The 20,159-nt window shown below is 36.8% G+C and overlaps 1 protein-coding gene across 6 annotated transcripts in view; it reads left to right on the top strand.

The window, feature by feature from the left end:
• DCAF6 (DDB1 and CUL4 associated factor 6) overlaps positions 1–20,159 on the top strand; it is an 88,183-nt gene that overhangs the window by 63,273 nt on the left and 4,751 nt on the right. For 4 of the 6 annotated variants that reach the window (XM_069869333.1, XM_069869316.1, XM_069869341.1 and 1 more), the window contains 6 exons: positions 2,609–2,724; positions 3,492–3,575; positions 3,732–4,053; positions 9,437–9,478; positions 16,234–16,372; positions 18,650–18,806. In XM_069869333.1, the coding sequence (XP_069725434.1) occupies positions 2,609–2,724; positions 3,492–3,575; positions 3,732–4,053; positions 9,437–9,478; positions 16,234–16,372; positions 18,650–18,806 (860 nt within the window). The remainder of the gene's footprint in view (positions 1–2,608; positions 2,725–3,491; positions 3,576–3,731; positions 4,054–9,436; positions 9,479–16,233; positions 16,373–18,649; positions 18,807–20,159) is intronic. The other 2 variants (XM_069869325.1, XM_069869358.1) reach the window with 1 other exon arrangement.

Genomic DNA, 20,159 nt, shown 5'->3' with positions numbered 1-20,159 from the left:
TAAAGACTAAGCAAATATTACTAAAACTTAACTTCGCTTAAGCTTTTCAAAGGGTATTAAGACAAATGGGGTAGAGTTCCTTGGTGATTTAATCGTATTGCATTGAGGGTGGAATGGTAGTTAAGGAATACTAAGAGGAAGCAAATCTAAATAAATACTTTGTAATAGTTTCTGGTGAAATTGAAGGTATGGGTGAAAGGTCACAGGACCTTAATGCAACTTAAGTGAAAGTTAAACTTGGAAATATATTCAGCAAAATTGGAGAAAGGATAAAGTCATTTTTTGAACTGGGAAGAAGAGGCAGGGGGAAGCATATATTTTCTGTGTAATAGCAAGTATTTTAACCAATCTCTTGGGCCAAGTGTAGCGCCATGTCAATGACCAACATCAAATATAATACCAAAGGAGAATAAAGGACTAAACATGATGGTATTTTAAGACTAGTGCTAGCAATATCCAAGGCTTTAGTACAGTTCTGAAAGAAAGGCATATTAAAACAAGCAGTACATGAGAATTAAACCAGAATTTTGGGAACTACAGTGTGCATGATTCGGTACTATTTTATTTTTTTTTTACTTAGAATAATGGGTTCTAGACCCATACATGGTATAGTGGAAAGAAACTGTCTGGATTTCTAGAAAGTATTTGATACTTTGCCACATGTTGAATTTCTGTTCAGGGTGGGGCAGGGAGATCGATAAAGAAACTGAACACGATGGTGAGCTAACTTAATGGAGCTTTTGTAGTGGGGGATGTAGTTTAGGCAGTGAGGAGAAGCAGCATTTCCTAGTGGGGTGAATTGTCAGTTCACAGGCTAACTAAAACATTGTGCTGAAGAGCAGAATAATAGAAGTAGGATGCAGTTCCATATGGCAGAGTGATGCAGTAAGGACAAATAACAAAAACCTAATCTGAAAGCTGGGAGTGTTGTGAAAATCGAATGGAGGAAGTCAGTGACCTACGAGTCACTTCATTCTCAATATAATACTAGAAAGGCAAGTACGATTCTAGATGGCACCAGCTGGGAGACTTCAGCCAACAATGAAAATAACTGGTGCTGCTGATCAACTCTGCTTCGCTTTGTGACTTAAGAATGCTGTTTGCAACTCATCAAACTTTCAAGGAAATAATTTCAAATTGGCAGAGGTTCAAAGGAGGGTTACATGGTGAACTGGGGAAACAGAAAACCTGCTAGGGAGGTGGATAGTAGGGCTTAATGTAATGAAAGCGCAGGGTGTTATTTTGCTCTCTCAAACTGCTCTTTCACACTGCTAGTGTGAAAAATGACATTGAATTAAAAATGAAAGCACAGTAATAAATGAAAGTAAATGAGCATTGAGCAACAAAGTAAAAAAAAAAAAAGTAAAAAATCTTAGTGCTTAGACTGTGATTATGTTTATAAAAGTAATGAAATCATAGAAATCCTTAACTTTGTGTCTTGCAGTTCCCTTCTTGTCTGCACCTTCAGCAACTGCTGAAAATTCGTGACTTAGAAATATTGTAAGAGCTAATAAATGTTCTACATATTCCAAAATCGAGTACAGAAATGAAACAGACTATTGCTCATCAATATGAGTAAAATATCTCATGTTTAATGTTTAAAATGTAATATAAAAAATAAAACTACTGAAGTCTAGGCTAGATTCTAAAGAATCCAGACTAAGTGTGGTTTTCGTCTTTCTAGCAATGTGGCATATAAAATAGCTTAGTAATAACATGCACAGGTAAGAAGGTACTTGTAACAGTACAGTATAAATTCTCGAGACTCATGCTTATAATTCTCATAACTCATCTTTGTTTTCGCTTTTGTCTAGTGATTTGCCTAAGCTTGAGGCCACAACAGATATGGGAGGGGAGAGAATGAGAGTGCTCAGGAACAAAGCTTTGCATTTCCTAAAATAAAGTCTTTTCTAGAGAGTCCAAAAATACTAATTTTGATGACATTCAGAACAGCAGTGTTACATATTTCCTGAGGAATAATTTTCCTTATTGTAAGTAGAAATTGGTTTTCCACAATAATTATCTAAACATGAAAGGGGAATAAATTTCAAGTACCAGCTTACAGCGAATCTTGAGAAATAACAGCGCTTTGACTGAAAGCTGACATTGGAATTCTGTGTCACCAGAGGTATAGGAATGATAGTTAGGGGTGAAGAACCTTGAGAAATTTTAGCTGGATCACTTTAATTGGATGGGATAAGATTATGTATTAGTGCTCAGCTGACAGCTTGTAATAACTTTAATAAGATTTCTTCTCTGATCATTTATACAGGCAAAATAAAAGTGTAAATAGTCAAAGAGAAAATCTTTTTGAGTTCTCACAAGATTTTGAAGAGAAATTAATAAATCCTTCAAAGGTTCAAAAAAAAAAAAGGTAGAAAGGAGTGAGCAGGGTTCAGTGGTGCAGAGGAATGGTATGGGATGAGTGGTGATGGACTTAAAAGAGAATTTTGAAATAGCTGTGAAGTTGTAGCTGTAGCTCCTGTTGGGCACTATTGGATTGTGAGATCACAGTGAGAAGAATGATGATGGTCAGGCTGTGCTACTGCAATGACCTTATCTATTTATATTATTTCTAAATATTTTTTTTAATGTGTTATGTTGTCAGGAGCAGCAGAAATTCAAGCTCTAGGGGGAGTGGAAGTCATTGCAAAACTGAAGGTCAAGACGACACTCTAAAAACAAAAGCCTCAGAAGAGTCAGGACCAGAAGATGAAGAAACAAGTAAGATATATATTATTTCTGTAATGTTAAGGGAAAAATTCTGCTCTAGTATGTTCATGACTACCACTGAACACAATTGGAGTTTCATACACGCACATGAGAGCAAAGTACAGCCATAATAGAATGTGACTTTTTTTTAGGAAAGAAAAAGATGCAAATAAATATAAACAAAACTGACCTATCCATACTTTAGTTCTAAAACCCGTATTTTTTCTTAAGGACATATTCTGCCCCAGTTTGTATTGAAAAATAGAGCAATTGCATTTTGCAGTCATTAATGAGTGCTAGGTTTTTGTTCCATTTCTTTCAAGCTTTCAGTGTATTTTGTTACAAGTGGTTGTCTTGCTCAGTTCATTGCCAAAAGGGCGGTCAAGTCAAATGATTGGTTCCTGAGGAAAATAAAAATTAGTTTTAATAGAAAGAACATAACTTCTGTCTTCAGAAATAACAGATTTCAGTAAGTTACCCATTTCAAGAGTATTAATGCTACTTTTGCAACTGAAGTTCTTAAGGCATAGGATATTAAGTATATCAAGGAACAAGAAAGAGATACTTTTTCCTTCCTTAATGTATTGACCTAGGCAACTAGATAGATTTACATATACTGAATTTTATGTGATTTGGATTCAAGATTTCAGTAAAGTGACATGTGGACTTCGAAGGGGATTAGTTTGATCTGGGGGTGCTAGAATGACCTATGCTTGCTTACGTTACGTATGTGCATCTAAATGAAATCATATGATTTAATATTAAGTTGTTTAATTCAGGAGTTCCTGATGAATCTCACAAGGAAGATACAAGTGCTGAAGAACTGAAAGCTGTAGATGAAACTGTAGAGAAAACAGAATCAAGTACGTATCTGTACTCTTTCAAATGTAGTTGTATGAAGAGGGTAGAGAATGAAAAATTAAGTTTCAATTTAAACTCAGTATGCTATTTATAATGTCTTCTACAATAGGCTGTAATCATATATGCTGTGACTTACTTTCCTCAATATTTTCCGTTAGATGCATCAGATCAATCTGGTCCTGAGCATTCTGGAATTCATCCAGAAGAAAATGGCCCGAATGCTGACACTGTGTCTGGAAATGTAGAGGAAGAAACCTCCTGTGAAAAAAGTGCAAATCAAGACATTTCAAGTCAGAGTACTGAATCCACTGCCAACTCGCTTGCTGTAAATGATGAACCTCAGCCACAACCAGAATCCTCAGGGCTAGCAACTCCAGATGAGTCCTCTACCAGGACCTCAGCTCTCCAAGAAACTGATGATAGTGATGATGATCCAGTTCTGATCCCTGGGGCACGGTATCGGGGAGGACCAGGACACAGGTTAGGGGAATATTTATCTCTGCTTTTGCTTGCCAAAATGCTTTTTTTTTTTTGAATGGAAGTTCTAGAAACCTACACCTCATATCCTTAATTAAAATAGGTTGTTCTTTGACAACTAGCCAAGAGCTTGATGGCTGAGGACATACGCCTGTATGTAAGATATGTATAGCTGTATTTTCCCTCCTAGCCAGGCAAGTTGTTACAGATCTGATACCCGCTTGTTCTTATTGTTCGCCTGCTGAGTACCCCCCTGCTAAATCTTTGCCGTTAATGATTATTATTATTCTTGTAGTCATAAGTGTAGAAATTTTATGAGTTTGCCTAGAGGGCCTAGAGGCCTTGTCTTTCAGCTGTACTTTAGGTGTTCTTACTTCAGCAAAGCAAGAGCTTTTAACTGTTGTTCAGCAGTGCTGTTTGTGTGTAGTACATACGTGAAGACTGTTCAATTTTTCATTCTTTTTCTGAAGGAGAAACTATGATCCTTTGTTTTGTTGGTTATTGAATATCAGTATGTAAAGCTGTCAAAAAACTAGGTAGATTACTAGTTGTCATTAATAAAAGGTGCATTTGCTAAGCTTTGTATAATTTTTTTTCTTGTAAAATATAAACAGCTGTACGTACTCGTTTGATTATTTAGTAAACTTAGCACCCAATTTGCTATTGCTGTTTTAATACCTTGGTTCACTAGTTTCAATTCTTGGACTTCTTAAAAGCTGTAATAATTATTTAAGCAACACCTCTATTGTTAGATTTAAAATAACAGTTTTACTTGGTTTAGATATTATGTAACCCGGTGTTAGATGCCTTAGCTTTACTCCTGTCCTGTTCAAATGTAGCATTATCTTGCTATTGATTTCTTACACTAGCAATGCAAATTCTTTACAGGAAGCACTACAATATGTATTCATTAGGAAAGTGGAAAGAATATATAGTTGCACATGGAGAAGGTTTTGAATAATTTGCAGGTAAAAAAAAAGTCATAAGCCACCATATTGTCAGTAGTGACAGAAAGAACAGTCAGTGGTTTCTTAGTATGTAGCACGAGTAATTCTGCTCACTAAATGACTGTTTATGAAAAAGCTAATGTATACAGATTCTGTCTTAATCCATTAACCTTCCATGCAATACTAAGTAATTGTAGATAAATATGTCGCAGCAGAAATAATTTCCTCTGGAAAGCTAATGTTCTTCATTGAACTATTGATTGAAGTGTGAGCTGTGAAAAGCCCTGCAATTTTAATGCCATTTCTGGTTTTGAGCAGGATTGTTAGCTTCTCTTCATGCACCTTATGTTGCCTTTACAGTGTAATAGTTTTTGTAGTAACGTAATAAGAATGAGGCTTCCAGGTATCATATAGCTGTTATGATTTCCCACTAACGAGGACATCTTAAATGAAGTTACTCTTCATCGGACGTGCTTTTTTTCCTTTCTTTCTGTGCAGCGAGATTTCTTCCAGTAGCGGTTTAAATTTATCATACAGGAAAGATCATTCAACTAAATTAATGGTACAATTAAAATTATTAAGCAGCCCCCTGCTTCCTTATTCTTCCTCCAAATAGGATGTGACAAAAATTGCTGTGTAGTCAACAGTGGTTTAGTATTGCCTCCAGGCTTTCATTACTCAGGTTCAATGCCTGACCAGTTCATTTTGTTCTGCTTTTGTGCATATGCAAGCAGTGAAATTTTCTCATTTAACTGCTGAGCAGTCAAATATATGTTTACATCACATTCCCTCCTATTCTTCTGGTTTCAGGATTTTCTCAGTGCCTTCTTACATACTGAAGAAAAGTAAGACATCCTTGTGTGCTCTTTAGAGAGAAAACAGGCACTGGTCGTCTTAGAGGCTAGCTATGAGTCCTCTTAGTATTTATACCATGTATGAAATTAAGTGAAAGGAACTAGAAATCCTTTCTATGCTACTACAGCAGCTGTTATAGCATATAATTCCTTTCATAAACTGATCAAATTTAAATAAAATCCCCCTGGCCTCTTAACTACTGGGAATCGACCTCAAAACATTGCTACTATAGTGGGTATAAATTGACAAAAATTAATAGCCTCCTTTTGTGATAACATACTGTTTTGATTGAAATAATTTTTTCATGCTCAGTGCTTATCATTTGAATGATGTTCATCCTGTGCATTTTCAGTTTTTGTCTCACTACATTGAGTGCCAAGTTTTTCTCACTCTTGGCAGTAAAAATTTGTGGTTTTCCTGCCATCATGCTGGTTCATGTCTGTGCTCCTCCATGTTCTGCTTCTTTCCTGAATATGGTAGACCAGAATTATGCACACTGCAGTGTCTGGATTTTCCCTGGATTGATGGTATGAGTATTGCTCTTGGTCTAGAGAAGATTCTCAGACACGAGTGAGCTGTAGTGTTATCCTTCTCCTCTCTTGCTTATGGTGCTCTCATAGTGGTGCCTTGTGGTCAGACACAAAACCAGTTAGGATACTGAAGTCTTTCCTAATTTGTAATTTCCAATAAATGTGATCTTACCTTTCACCAGATGGAAGTTCAGAAATGTATGACTGTAAAATACATACTGCTGAATTTCTACCCACCTCTTTTTTTCAAGGTCCTACAGTCATAAAGTAACCCAGTCTTGCATCCTCAATGCACTGCATGAGTACATTCCTACATTTTGCTCAAAGACTATTATCAATATATTAAACAAAACTGTCTGCAAGACTGGTGCTTAACTCCACCAGCACGTTTCCCGTAGGCTTAAATTTTCTCTTTTCTCACTTAGTATATTGTGTTACCTAACAATTCCTTTACTAAATGTCATATTCTCAAGTTTATCTAATAATTTAGTTTCCAATGTGTCATCCTATGACATAATTAATGGCATTAATATAGAAGTAATAGAGTTTTCTCTCTAGAATATCTAGAGGGTAGTTGTGGGGTTTGGAGGGTTGGTTTGGTTTTTTTCCTTTCCAGAGAAGGTTCTAAGACTAGCCTGCAATAACCTCCCTTTTGTGAAACTGTTTTATGCAGTGGCAAAAAAAAAAAAATTTTAATTCTAATTTTTCTTTAGGACAAAAGAAATAAAAAGAGGCTGTAGCCTTCTGAAACAGAATGCTAAAAGCTGTTTAGCTAACAAGGCTTTTCCAGTATATAGCAATACTAGTTTTATCGGCAACCAGTTTTAGGTTTTTTATATACCTAATAACTAGGTGTTTTTTATATTGAGGAGAAACTCCACAGCTGAGGAAATGAAGATAAAGGAAACTGTCTCAGAGTCATTTTCTGACTGTGAAGTACAAATTTCTCTGCTGAGAAAGGAAGGGTAGACTTCAGATTCTGTACTCTGAAATTATGATCTTACACTTCTTAAGGAAAAGAAGTGGCAGAGCTACCCTTTTGATAGCTCTATTGATAGCTCTTGCAGTGAAATAAGTGGAGAACTTTCTGCTGCATTGACTCTTCTCACTTTAATAAACTTAAGTTTATTAAGACTTATTATTATTAAGTTAATAGACTTTAGTTTATCAAGATGGATGTAGATTTCAGAATTATAAAGAGAATGTTGTCCGTTTTGCAAATCTAATCTTTACAGGGATTTTGTTTGGGTACACGTCCAACTTTTAATGTTTTCAAACGAGGATCGGGTCTTTCTTACATAATCTAAGGGTAGGTACGAGGGACATCATGTCTTTTTGTGAGTGCTTATAAATCTCAAAGCACAGTGAGGACAGAGTTTCTTACCAGCTAACCTGAAACTGAACTTTTGGGAAAGACTGTGCAACAGATATAGAAACACAAAGTTTGTGCTTGCTTTCATAATTTTAAAAGGAGTTAGAATAGTAGCAGTAAAATGTGTAAAAATGTCACAATCATGTGGTTGATAAATTGGCTAAGTCAACTGAGTGTGGACTAGGAACTAGCTAGGAATAGTTTTGACACTGACATGGTTTAACGCTAACTGGCAACTAAGCACCATGCAGCTGTTTGATCACCCCCCCACCCCAGTGGGGTTAAAATTTGTGGGTTGAGGTAATGACAGATTAGTAGGACAGCAAAAGGGAAACATAATAATAACAACAGTAACATAAATAAATAACATCGAACAAGTGATACATAATAAAATTGCATACCACCCAGTGACTGATGTCCATCCTGTCCCCAAGCAGGGATTACCTCACAGGCAATTACCCCCCAGTTACATACTAAGAATGATGTTATGGGGTGTGGAATATCCCTTTGGCCAGTTTGGGCCGTCTGTCCTGGCTATGTTCCCTCCCAGCTTCTTGTGCACCGGCTCACTAGCAGAGCATGAGAATCTGAAAAGTTTTTGACTTAGTGTAAGCACTACTTGACACAGCAATGTTTTTAGTTGTTGCCGTCAACATTATTCTCATACTAAATTCAAAAAGCCAGCACCGTACCAGCTACTAGGCAGAAAATTGACTCTATCCTAGCTGAAACCAGGACAGACATAGAGGACATTTCTTTGAAAGAAGCAATTGAGAATGTGACATCTGACTTTTTCTGCAATATTTCTGTAGCCACTGAATATCAGTATAGGAATGGTGAAGATCAGTGACTAAAAGGAGCTAGTTTTTTAATTTTTTATTGTCACTGGACTAGTCAATACATGTCCTTTTTAACAAAATGTATAAGGAACTGCACAGAATATTTCTAAAAATACTGTTACAGAGAACAGAGAAGTTTAGCTGGATACTCAATAGAGGACATAAACTTCTGGGCATTTTAGAGAATCTACAGGAAAACATCCTTTCCCTTAAAAATAGGAGATATGTGGGTTTTAAGTCTTGAAGTATGCGCATAGCATACCTCCTTTAGAACTTAGGAAGTCCAGCAAATTTAGATGAAACAGAGAAAGATAATATGGCTTGCCTTAGCATTCTACTTTGTAATACATGGGAGGAAAAAAGATCTACGCAAAATGCTTGTTCCTCATGCACACAGTGCAGTTTTTAATGGATTGAAATTAATTTTCACAAATTAGTCAAAGCAACTCTGAGGGCTGCTTTCTTACTTACATAACTCAATTAATTTTCTTTGGACTTCAACAGAAACTGGTTTATGAGCAGAGGCTAAGACTGGAAAATGTTAAACTAAATGTTAAACTAAAATTTCAAACAAATATGAATATAAAAGGGAAACGGTTATGCAGCTGCTTCCACTTCTTGTGTGACCTATGAAGAATTACTGCATTTTATAAGATCAACTTTGTATACTGTTATGTAATGTGAATACTATTTTTGCTGAAATCAAAGTAGTCTCATATGCTAACACATTGAGGAGTCTTTTCCGTTGGGATATGTAGAGCACATTTTGTAATACATGCTAACCTTTTAAAAACATGATACCCAGAATTTTTGAATGACTTCAGTTGTTGTTCCTTTTACTAGATATAATATCAGAGGAACAGCGATAGGTGATAGAATAATGAGGTAATTAATTATCTTCTTCCTCCCCCCTCCTTTTTTATTGCCATATAACAGATTTATCAGGTTCTTGTTTTTTCATGTCTAACTGGCATTTTAAGAATTGCTGTACTTTAAGTGCTATGAATTACAGAGCACAAGCTTGACTTATGTTTAGCTGCATGCATTGCATGGAAATTGAAAAGAAATGGCAGTGTATACATTTAACAACCTATTAACCTCTTTATTGTGTGCCATAGAAATTAATGGATTTTGAAAAGTGTGTAGTTTGTGAAAAGCAAATACTTTTTTTATTGAGCTGCTAAGGACTGTGTTGTATTTGCACGTGCCACTGCTGACTCGCTTTGTCTGGTAGAAGCAAACACCCAGTTCTGGACAAAAATATAAGAATAAATGTTTCAAAGACAGTTTAATTTTTTTTGCCTGAACAAGGTTGTGGAACTGAGCATAATTATTAAAGCTATATTTGAGAATACATATTTAGCAATAGGCATGCTAAATCTTGTTGTAAAGAAGTTATATGAGATTAAGTGACGTTTTCATTTTCCTCATTGAAATACTTGAGTGAATTAGTTGTAAGAACACTTTTTGTTCTTACAAACGTTCTTTGCAATTTCGGCAGTTTGTTTGGCGAAGCGCCAGAGTGTGAAACTTATCTGCTGTGATTTAATGCCAAAGGCCGTATACAGGGAAAATGGGCAAAAATAGTTCTGATGATGAAAATTAACATCTTGGCATTGAGTAGCTGGAAAGGAAAAGACTGAGGTTGTGGTATCATCAAAGACTTAGCTTGAGTCCTGTATTTTGAATGCCTGCAGGAAAGGAGCAAAGATATGCATTAATTGTCTTCAATTCCAGCTAATATTGGAATATGAGGACATGGATTTAGTTTGGCAACTTTTGTAAAGGTTCAGGAACCTGTGTACCTTTTGTTCTTTAAATTTCAGGATAAACATTCTTTCTATATTAAACATCCTTGCCATGGAGTTCTTTAGCTCTTCAGAATAGCCCTTGGGAATATTTGTTTCATATTGCTATAAATTTAATATAAAAATAATTATGCATTCATCATAGAATCTTCTATCAGTATATTTTTCTGATATTCATTGTCACTGTGAGGGGAAAATCTAAAAACGTTTTGTAGCCAAGAATAACTGAAATATTGGTTGTGTTGGAAAGCCAGGGAATTACTTATGGGAGTGCATTATGGCAAACATTTCTATTCATATGATGAGCAGTGAAATAACTTGGGCTTCAGGCTAGAGTCAGTGTGCTGTTAGTGTGATTGTTTTGCCCTTCTTTTTGAGCTATCTTAATATGTGAAATTTGACAGCAGTAGTAAATCTTTTCCACAGCTTTATAGGCTTCTAAAGGAACATAGTTGCTTGGTAATTAAAATCAGCAATATAATCAAATCTTGCTGTTGAGAAAGGGCATCTGTTTTAATGTTGTGTTTGTGGGTTAACACTGATAGGCAGCTCAGCCCTACACATCTGCCTCACTCACTCCTCTCACAGTGGGATAGGGAAGAGAATCAGAAGGGTAAAAGTGAAAGAACTCACGAGTTGAGATAAAGATCAGTACAATGGTTTAGTAATTAGTCGCCTTTCTGAGCTGAATTTCACTTTGGTGGTGATTGCTAGCTTGTTCAAACATGCAGATGAAAGTGCTGGTGGCAGGAACATGGTAGCTAGCATGTAGATTCCTCTACACAATCAATGAAGAAATGACCATAAGGCATCAGAGAAATAACTTCTAAGTTAATAGTAATAAACTTTAGGTTCCCTGCAGCTGTTTTGGATGGGAAAAATAGTTCGAATGAGAGGATGACAACAAGAGTTCAAAAGAAGTAGTAACTCGAAAGAGCAGAAGTGAAGGAACCATAGTATTTAAGTAAAAGAGGCAATGTTGGCTGTCTGTGCATAAGTAAATTTGAAAACTTAAGAAGTGACAAAAATCCTTAATACTGGAAGAATCAATACTGTTTTAATCAATCAGAGCTGAGACAAGATGGATGGAAAATGAAGCAAGCACATGGACTCTGCAGCCAGCTGCTGGCAGCCAAGCTCAGGAGATGATCAGTCTGTGGTAATGGTTCTTGGAAGAAGCAGGGTTGTCTAGGGTACCAGATTAACTTTATGTTCTCCTCTCGTGGAACAACCTTTGTAGCAGAATTCTGGTAGATTGTTTATAGATTCAGTTAATGGATAGTTGTTCAGTCTTTCCCTCTTTTGAAAAGCATGTCATTAATTTTGACTCTTCTCATTAGTAGATGAGCAATGGTGGTTTTAAAACATGCAGGGCTAGCTAGACAGAAATTGATGAGTAACATAGATGGGAACTGAGGTCTGCTCCTCTTCAAAAGAAGTGTTTTTTGAAGAGCAATGTGTGACATTGTGCTCTAAGTAACAAACTAGTTAATTGTGCAGATTGCATAGATTTTAATTTAAAAATTCCTTATTGCACTTCAGAGTTTCTAAGCATACAGAAAATGCCCTGTGTGGAATTTTTTTTTTCTAGGCTTAACTTACACCTTTGCATCTTTTCAGTTTCTCTTTATGTATAACGCATAGCTGTGGATCAGTCTGCATCACAGCTTTCATTTGGGGTTTGGTTTTTTTTTTCTTTTGAACCTGTGTTTAACTGAAAGAATACAATGGCTGCACTGCGAAATCCCTATTCCACTCAGCTAGGGCTTAATTTAAATGGCCTTTTGCTAATTAATGTTAACAACAATCTTCTTTGAAGACTTCAAATCTGGCTGATCACAAGACAAAAAGTTGTGCTTGGTTCATGTCTATATTCTTACGTTTGCAAGTAGTTTTTAAAAATTATCTTTTGGAAGGCATGCTCCAGCTTTATTAAGATATTGTACTGAAGTACCACAAAATTTGGCAAAATACAGTTAAGTCTTTACACCTTCAGACTAGACAATAGTACTGAATTATTCTGAAGTCAGAGCACTACTTGCAGTATGAGAGCATAACTAAAAGTTCCATTTCATTGGCTTTACAGACCTAATGTTTTCCATACCATAAAATTAATAACATTAATCTATATCCAGCATTTCTCAGGCATCTTCATTATCGGATGCCTGAATGTGAATAACTAATACAACTGCATCAGTTGATGGTGTTGCCAAAAGAGTGCCAACACAAAATACATAAATTTCACTAATTTATGTTGCGTGCTTGGCACACTACACAGTTTGGAGAAGAAGTGGCAGCTCTCAGTCGGACTTAGCTTGGGCTGAACTTTGGAACAGCAGGAACAGCTCTGAAATGTCATTAGGTTGCACTCATACTTACCTTTCCTGGAGGAGATTTACCTCTGCCAGGTTACTACTTTAAGTAGTGTGTTACTAGTGTGCCTGGTCACAGTACCGCAATTACAGCCATGTGTGCTTGGCTGCGTTCTTCCTGCTGAAGGTAATCATTGACTTTACAAGGTCACTAAATATCAGTCCATTCATGCCTTTTAAAAATCAGGATTTTAAATTCAAAAATTCATATAGTTGAAAGGCAGCATTTTTACCAAAAGCTGCTTCTGCGCTTCTGCATTTACTTAAAAATGCCTGATTCTGACTGCTGAATAGTCTTGAGGGGTTTTTTTATTGTAATGTCTACATTCAAGTGTAGAGGGAATTTAGAGAAGATCAATTTTTCTAAAGATGCTAAGATGAAAAATTATTCTCAAGACTTGTTACTGCTATGTAGCAAAGTAACCCTGCTGAAAGAGCTGGACAAGTCTACTGCTTTGTCAATCCTAATGACATTTAACTTCTCACATATTTACTGCATATCTTTTACTAATTAATTAATGTAGATAAGTACACCAAAAATAGTAAGTGATAGCTGTAATGCTAGCAGCTGTGCTTCTGAAACGGAAAGAGACTTGCTTTGCTGAAGAGCTCTGTGTGCTATTGCTAAAGCTGTGAAATCACTGATGGGGTTGGTAGCAGAGTATTTGTTATTAAATGATCCTTGCTTTTACTTTCTCACACACAACTTATCTTTTTTTTAAAAACAAGTACAACCCCAAATATATACAAGTAGTTGTTTAAAGTTTCTTTAAATGTTTTATGTAGATGTGCCACCATTTTTTCTTAATATGGAAATCACAGAATCACTAGGTTGGAAAAGACCCACAGGATCATTGAGGCCAACCATTCCTATCAAACACTAAACCATGCCCCTCAGCACTCGTCTTTTAAACACCTCCAGGGATGGTGACTCAACCACCTCCCTGGGCAGCCGGTGACAGTGCCCAATGACCCTTTCTGTGAAAAAATCTTTTCCTAATGCTCAGCCTAAACCTCCCCTGGTGGAGCTTGAGGCCATTCCCTCTTGTCCTGTCCCCTGTCACTTGGGAGAAGAGGCCAGCACCCTTCTCTCCACACCCTCCTTTCAGGTAGTTATAGAGAGCAATGAGGTCTCCCCTCAGCCTCCTCTTCTCCAGGCTAAACAACCCCAGCTCTCTCAGCTGCTCCTCATAAGGCCTGTTCTCCAGCCCCTTCACCAGCTTTGTTGCTCTTCTCTGGACTCGCTCCAGAGCCTCAACATCCTTCTTGTGGTGAGGGGCCCAGAACCGAACACAGTATTCGAGGAGCGGTCTCACCAGTGCCGAGTACAGAGGGAGGATAACCTCCCTGGACCTGCTGGTCACGCCGTTTCTGATACAAGCCAAGATGCCATTGGCCTTCTTGGCCACCTGGGCACACTGCTGGCTCATGTTCAGTCGCTGTCAACCAACACCCCCAGGTCCCTCTCCTCCAGGCAGCTTTCTAGACAGACTTCTCCTAGTCTGTAGCACTGCACAGGGTTGTTGTGCCCCAAGTGCAGGACCTGGCATTTGGCCTTGTTAAACCTCATGCCACTGGACTCTGCCCAGCGGTCCAGCCTGTTCAGATCCCTTTGCAGAGCCTCCCGACCCTCCAGCAGATCAACACTTCCACCCAGCTTAGTGTCATCCACAAACTTGCTAAGGGTGCACTCAATGCCTTCATAGAGGTCATTGATAAAGACACTGAACAGGGCTGGACCCAGCACTGATGAGCCCTTGGGAACACTGCAAATAAACCAGAAGTAAACTGGTGAGGAGAATATTTCTGTAATCTTTAAGTATAGTAGATAAAGAACATAGACTTTTTTTTCTTTCCTCTATTGTATGAAGAACTCTCTTCTCAAATCTGTTGAAGGCTAAAGTTGAGGCTCTGCATGTTATAAGGGCTAACTAATAAATACAGTGTATTTATTTAATGTAATATAGGAAGGAGGAGGTAGAAACCTGCCTAGATGTCAGATTTTGAGAGGATGGAAAACTTGCAAAGGAAACAGTAGTCTGTTTTTTTCTGGGATTGTTTGCTAGACACACTTTTAAGACATGTATTATAATTAGTAGTCTGCTAAGTGGATCTGTTGGCTAGTGCTTACAAATCTCTCCTAGTTTCTATAAAAAAGAAGAATTAAAATATCTTTCAAAAGCTCAGGTGTATTAGATGATCTTACTACGACAGTTTGTGGTTTGTTGTGTCTGGGTTTTGTTTTTGGTTTGTTTTTTTTTAATTTGTATTAATGACTCATTACTTGCATTCATTTTCCTTCTTCACCTTCATGTAAGATAACACTTACTTAACATTATTTTTTTTCATCCAACTTTCTCTTATGCCTAAACCAAAACAAAAATCTAAGCATAATGCAGGCAGAGAGATATGCAGGTTGAGAGATAGATTGATGTTTTAGTTTGTGGAAAAGAGGATTTTTTGCAAGAGTCTCCAGGATCAGGGACTAAAACACAATAACACATAACTTGCAGGCAAATTGTGGTTACTAGCTTTCTTGTAGCAGTATTCTGAAGATAAAATACATTCAGTTCTGACTGAGTTTACTTTCCAGAATCATATAAAGTCCTGTTACAGTCTGGCTCCTTGCATTCTGCTAAAATCTCTACCTTTTTCTTCTGAGAATGACTTTCTCCTAAGACTAACGGTAATCCTGATGCAGAATAAAAGCAGAGAAGAGTTAGGTGCAGGGATGTGACAGTTTGGTTATATCTGGAATTGCAAGGATCTGCAAATTTAGAGATAAACAGGAAAAAAAATCTACAGAAAGTAGATTCCCAGAACTAAACGGTCGCAAAGCAAAATGTGTAATAATTTTGCACTGTTATTGTAGGCAATCTTCAGATGTTTTCTTTACTGCTAATGGGGTAGTTGCTACAGTGCTTGCCCTTAAATCATCTTGTGCCTTAAGAACTTTTTTAAAGCTGTCTAAATCATGAGTATTGTTATACGGGAATAGTGAAGAGAAATATGTGTAACAAAACTAAACTTTGGGGGAAAACCAGATCACACTGGAAGGTGCACTAGTTCCTTAATAACTTTTTCAATTTTAGAAACTTCTGGTTTGCTGTAGATTTTTATCACTTCAAAACTTTGCTACCTCATTGTAGGTGGCGAATATCTCTAGCACTGAAGAATAGAATGGCATGTGAATTTTGCCAAGAGCTGAAGTTTGTTTTTCAGAGAGGGAATAAAATGTTGCATCACTTGACATTCCACTGTCTTGCATGCTGTTCTTGTTCTAAGTCAGGATGGAAAAAATGGAAGTCTGTAATTTTCTATTTGGGATAATGTTGAAGTCTGTTCCAAACTTACGGAGAATGTGTTTGAGTGCCTAATTATTATTTCATAGTCATTTATAGCTCGTTTCGGTGTTTGGAAATGATCTTTCAGTAGTGTTCTCTTTGTCTGCAATTTATAGACGATCTGCTGTTGCCCGCATTCAGGAGCTCTTCAGGAGGAGGAAAGAAAGAAAAGAAATGGAAGAACTGGAGACGCTGAATATTAGACGTCCTTTAATAAAGATGGTTTATAAAGGTCATCGGAACTCCCGAACAATGGTAAAACTCTTTGTTTTGGGAACTGTGGAGATTTTATGGACAGAATCAGTGTAGCTGCCACGCTGATGTGCTTGTCAAAAAGTATATTGTAATGTATTGTAAGCATGTTTGCTTGTATATTCAGTTGGAAACCATATAATTAAAATTAGCATGATTCATGTGTCACTGTTAGGCATTTAAGTTTTCTTGAGTTTAAGACTCTCTCCCCTTAACATCCTTTGAAAGCGTGGCTATTTTGCTTAGCTTCTTTTTCATTTTGTCTGTCAGCTTAACTGCTATAACGTGTGCCTACCTTAAAAGGTATGATTTAATCCTCATTTTCCCTTCCAATCTCTTTAAATGTAAAGTTTAAACAGTAATTTTAAATGGCTTGGAAGGAAAAGTGAGTATTAAATCATTATTTCAAATAGTTTTGACCTCCCTGAATTAAAAAATAGGAAATATTGCTAACCATTAAATCGTAATCTAACTACTATGTCTTTTTAGTAAAATACTGTACTCTAAGAAAAATGCAGTTACTGTAATTGTAAAGTGGTGATGTGAGAGAAACAAGTGTTGTTTTCTTTGCTGTTTCTTGCTTTTTCCCGCTGAATGAGTAGATTCGCAATTGATAAATAATACAGCACTTGCTACACAAGTAATTATCTATAAATAAATAACATTTAAGAAGTAAAAATAGTATAGTTTAATATAAATAATAAAACAATCCATACAAAAATATAAATAACATGTAAATGATTACCATATAATACATTATTCTTATAATCCTATTATAATACTATGTTTTGGGGAGAGAGATGGAAAGAAAGAGAAGAAAAAAAAATGTTGGAGAGTTTTTCAAGTCAAGTACAGATCAAGTTACCAGTCTTGTAATTGACCGTATCTGCTGTTTGCTTTAATTCTCTGAATCGGGACAAGATGGTCACTTCATTAGAAAAGTATTCACAACATTGTTAGCAAATGTGTATCCAGAACAACGATGCTGATGAGACCAGCAAGTGTTTACGGAGCTTAAGACAGTAGAATCATAGAATAACCAGATTGGAAGAGACCCACCGGATCATCGAGTCCAACCATTCCTATCAAACACTAGGTTTAAATACCTACTGAACTACAGAACTTCACACATGGGAAGATGTAATAAAGCATTATATAGTGTACTAGCCTAAAGCATGAGCCACCTTACCACCCCACCTCCCGTTTCCATTTATCCAGAGGATGTTATTCCTCTTTTCATCTCGTGAAGGCAAGGAGCAGAGATGTTGGGGGAAGAAAGGCAGAACAAGACAGGAAATGTTTGCCATCTTTGAGACAGTCCACCTGCTCCAAAGGAAGCCTTCCACCAGCCTCCCTTAGCACTGTCAGAGCTTCCTAGAGAAGCTGCCAGAAGGAAACAGACCAAGCGCACACTGTCTGCCTCACTTCACTGACTGTGAGGCACTGCAACAAACCATATTATTGTTATGAGAGGGGTGTTGGTTTTCTGGAAGTCTTTGCAAAGACCTAGGATCTTTCTGCAATACCCATCAGTCCATGATTAATAACATTACAGAGGAGTTAGCTGTAGGCTGGAACTGAAGATTATCCAGTTGTAATTTCTGATGAGTACGTGATTTAAAAATTAATATTTGTGTGGTGCTGGTTGAGTCAGTGCAAAGTAAAATTCCATAAACTGGCCCAAGATGCTAGAATGACCACCAATATTGAGCAGTAGGCCTTCAAACAACTCGCTGCCTTTGCAAGATAGGTTTTACCTTATACACCGCAAAATGTACACTTAAAAAAATGTGGGAAAAAAACCCACAAATCACCCATGTTGGCAATGTATTACATGTATTCTTTGTTGATAGCATGGGAACACTACTGATAAGTGGCAAACATTATCTATACTACTTCAAACATTTTGCGAAGGTGCTCAGATATTTCAACAACAACATGACATCAGTCACTTGTTGAACTTCCCGAGAACAGTTTCACATATCCCTGTCTCCAGTGTCATTCTCATCACTTTGGCAAGTGACAAATCTGCTGTCATTTATTTCCAAACTACTCAGTGTGCCCCAACTCCTCTCCTTTTTTCTGTTGGCAGCCACTTTACTGTGGATATCTTCAAGCTTCTGAGTTTTCTTGGTTTGATCATTTTTATTTAAATGTTGTTTCTGCATTTGCAGAGCTCTTATTTCAGAGGCAGTGCTCTTGCAGAAACAGGAGTATACTCTTTGATGTACTTTCCAAGCTAGTCTTATATAGCAATTGTTGTTTTTATTTTTACTGCAGATAAAGGAAGCCAATTTTTGGGGATCTAACTTTGTCATGAGTGGTTCAGACTGTGGCCATATTTTTATATGGGATCGACATACTGCTGAACATCTCATGCTGCTGGAAGCTGATAATCACGTGGTGAACTGTCTTCAGCCTCATCCATTTGACCCAAGTAAGATGATAGTTTTTCACAGTCTGCGTGTTCAGATTATCTGTAGTAAAGCATTTTAAAGCCCAGTCTTAAATTCGCCCAATAGAGCATTTTAATGATTAATGAACAACAGTTCATTTTTCCCACCCGTATAAATTAGATAATGCTGCTTTTAATTTTGTCTTTTACTAATGACCTTTGGGTCTTAAACTAGTCATTACTCAATGTCTTGGAATGAAAATGTCACTGATGTAGTATTTATAGGAAGTTAAGATGTAGCAAGAAGAATCTCTATTTCTTGCCCCCCCTCAATACAGTACGTTTTCTGTGACATGAGGGAGGGAAATATGGGGTCGCTGAAATGCCAGCAACACTTCAGGAATTGATTTTAGAATCTGATCTCTACTTGTCTGTGTTGAAAAAAATGAGTAAAGCGGCTATGAAATAGGATATGAAAGACTGAAAGTCTTTCTGGCTTTGTGAGATTAAAAGAATGAATAAAATTCATAGAAGTTCTATTAATTCTTATTTAGGGGAATACATTTATAGAAGAGATGGATCAAAGTAGTAGAAGGAATCATATGTTGTCAGACATGTAGGTGGAAAATGTGAACCATTCTGCAGCTTCTGACACAGTCAAAAAAGTATTTGTGCTATTTCTTTTTTCATGGCTTACATGGCTGTAGCTAACAGTCAGCTGTAAATAAATAAGCAAATAAAGTTATAAAAATACCAGAGGAGGCTGTATTTTTTTTCAGAAAGTTTGTGGAAACATGGACTACTGGTCTACACTGGATAAGCTTTGAACTGTTAAATGCTTAATTGAACTTGCTCCTGTACATGTTTGGAGTGTGTGGCTAGGTTGGAGACTCCTTCTGGAAGCACCTTTCAAAATGCCTTGTACCTTTACTGATTTCTTGATGGAGGACGACTGTCTCCCTGCCATACAGTGAAAATATAACGAAGAGGACAGTTAATCTTGTACAGCTTTCCAGTTAGAGATAATTCTGTGGAATTTCTATGCCCGTAGTGGGTTTGTGCAATGATCTAGAGAACGTTCTGCAACTCTTTGTTTTCCATATTCTAACGATTGTATAGAAGAGCACCTATTGCTTCTTTATCTTTGAATATCAAGTAAATTTACATGAAATACACTGAAATAATCAAATGTCAAAACCTTTTCAAATTATCTTGCTTCTATCTTTGTATTTGGATCTACAGATCCTAAGGATTTGTTATTAATGTATATTTTAGTATAATTCCGCTGATAGCCTGATTAGCAGTGGCTGCCTTTGTTCATACTTTCTGCTTGTGTCTTGCGTATTTGGTGATTTTTCTTTTTTTTTCTTTTTTTTTTTTAAGAAAAAAGGAGGC

This window comes from Phaenicophaeus curvirostris, chromosome 1, assembly GCF_032191515.1.
Source record: "Phaenicophaeus curvirostris isolate KB17595 chromosome 1, BPBGC_Pcur_1.0, whole genome shotgun sequence".
In the NCBI taxonomy this organism is placed as follows: Eukaryota; Metazoa; Chordata; class Aves; order Cuculiformes; family Cuculidae; genus Phaenicophaeus; species Phaenicophaeus curvirostris.
This window is presented reverse-complemented; position numbering and strand designations above follow the sequence as displayed.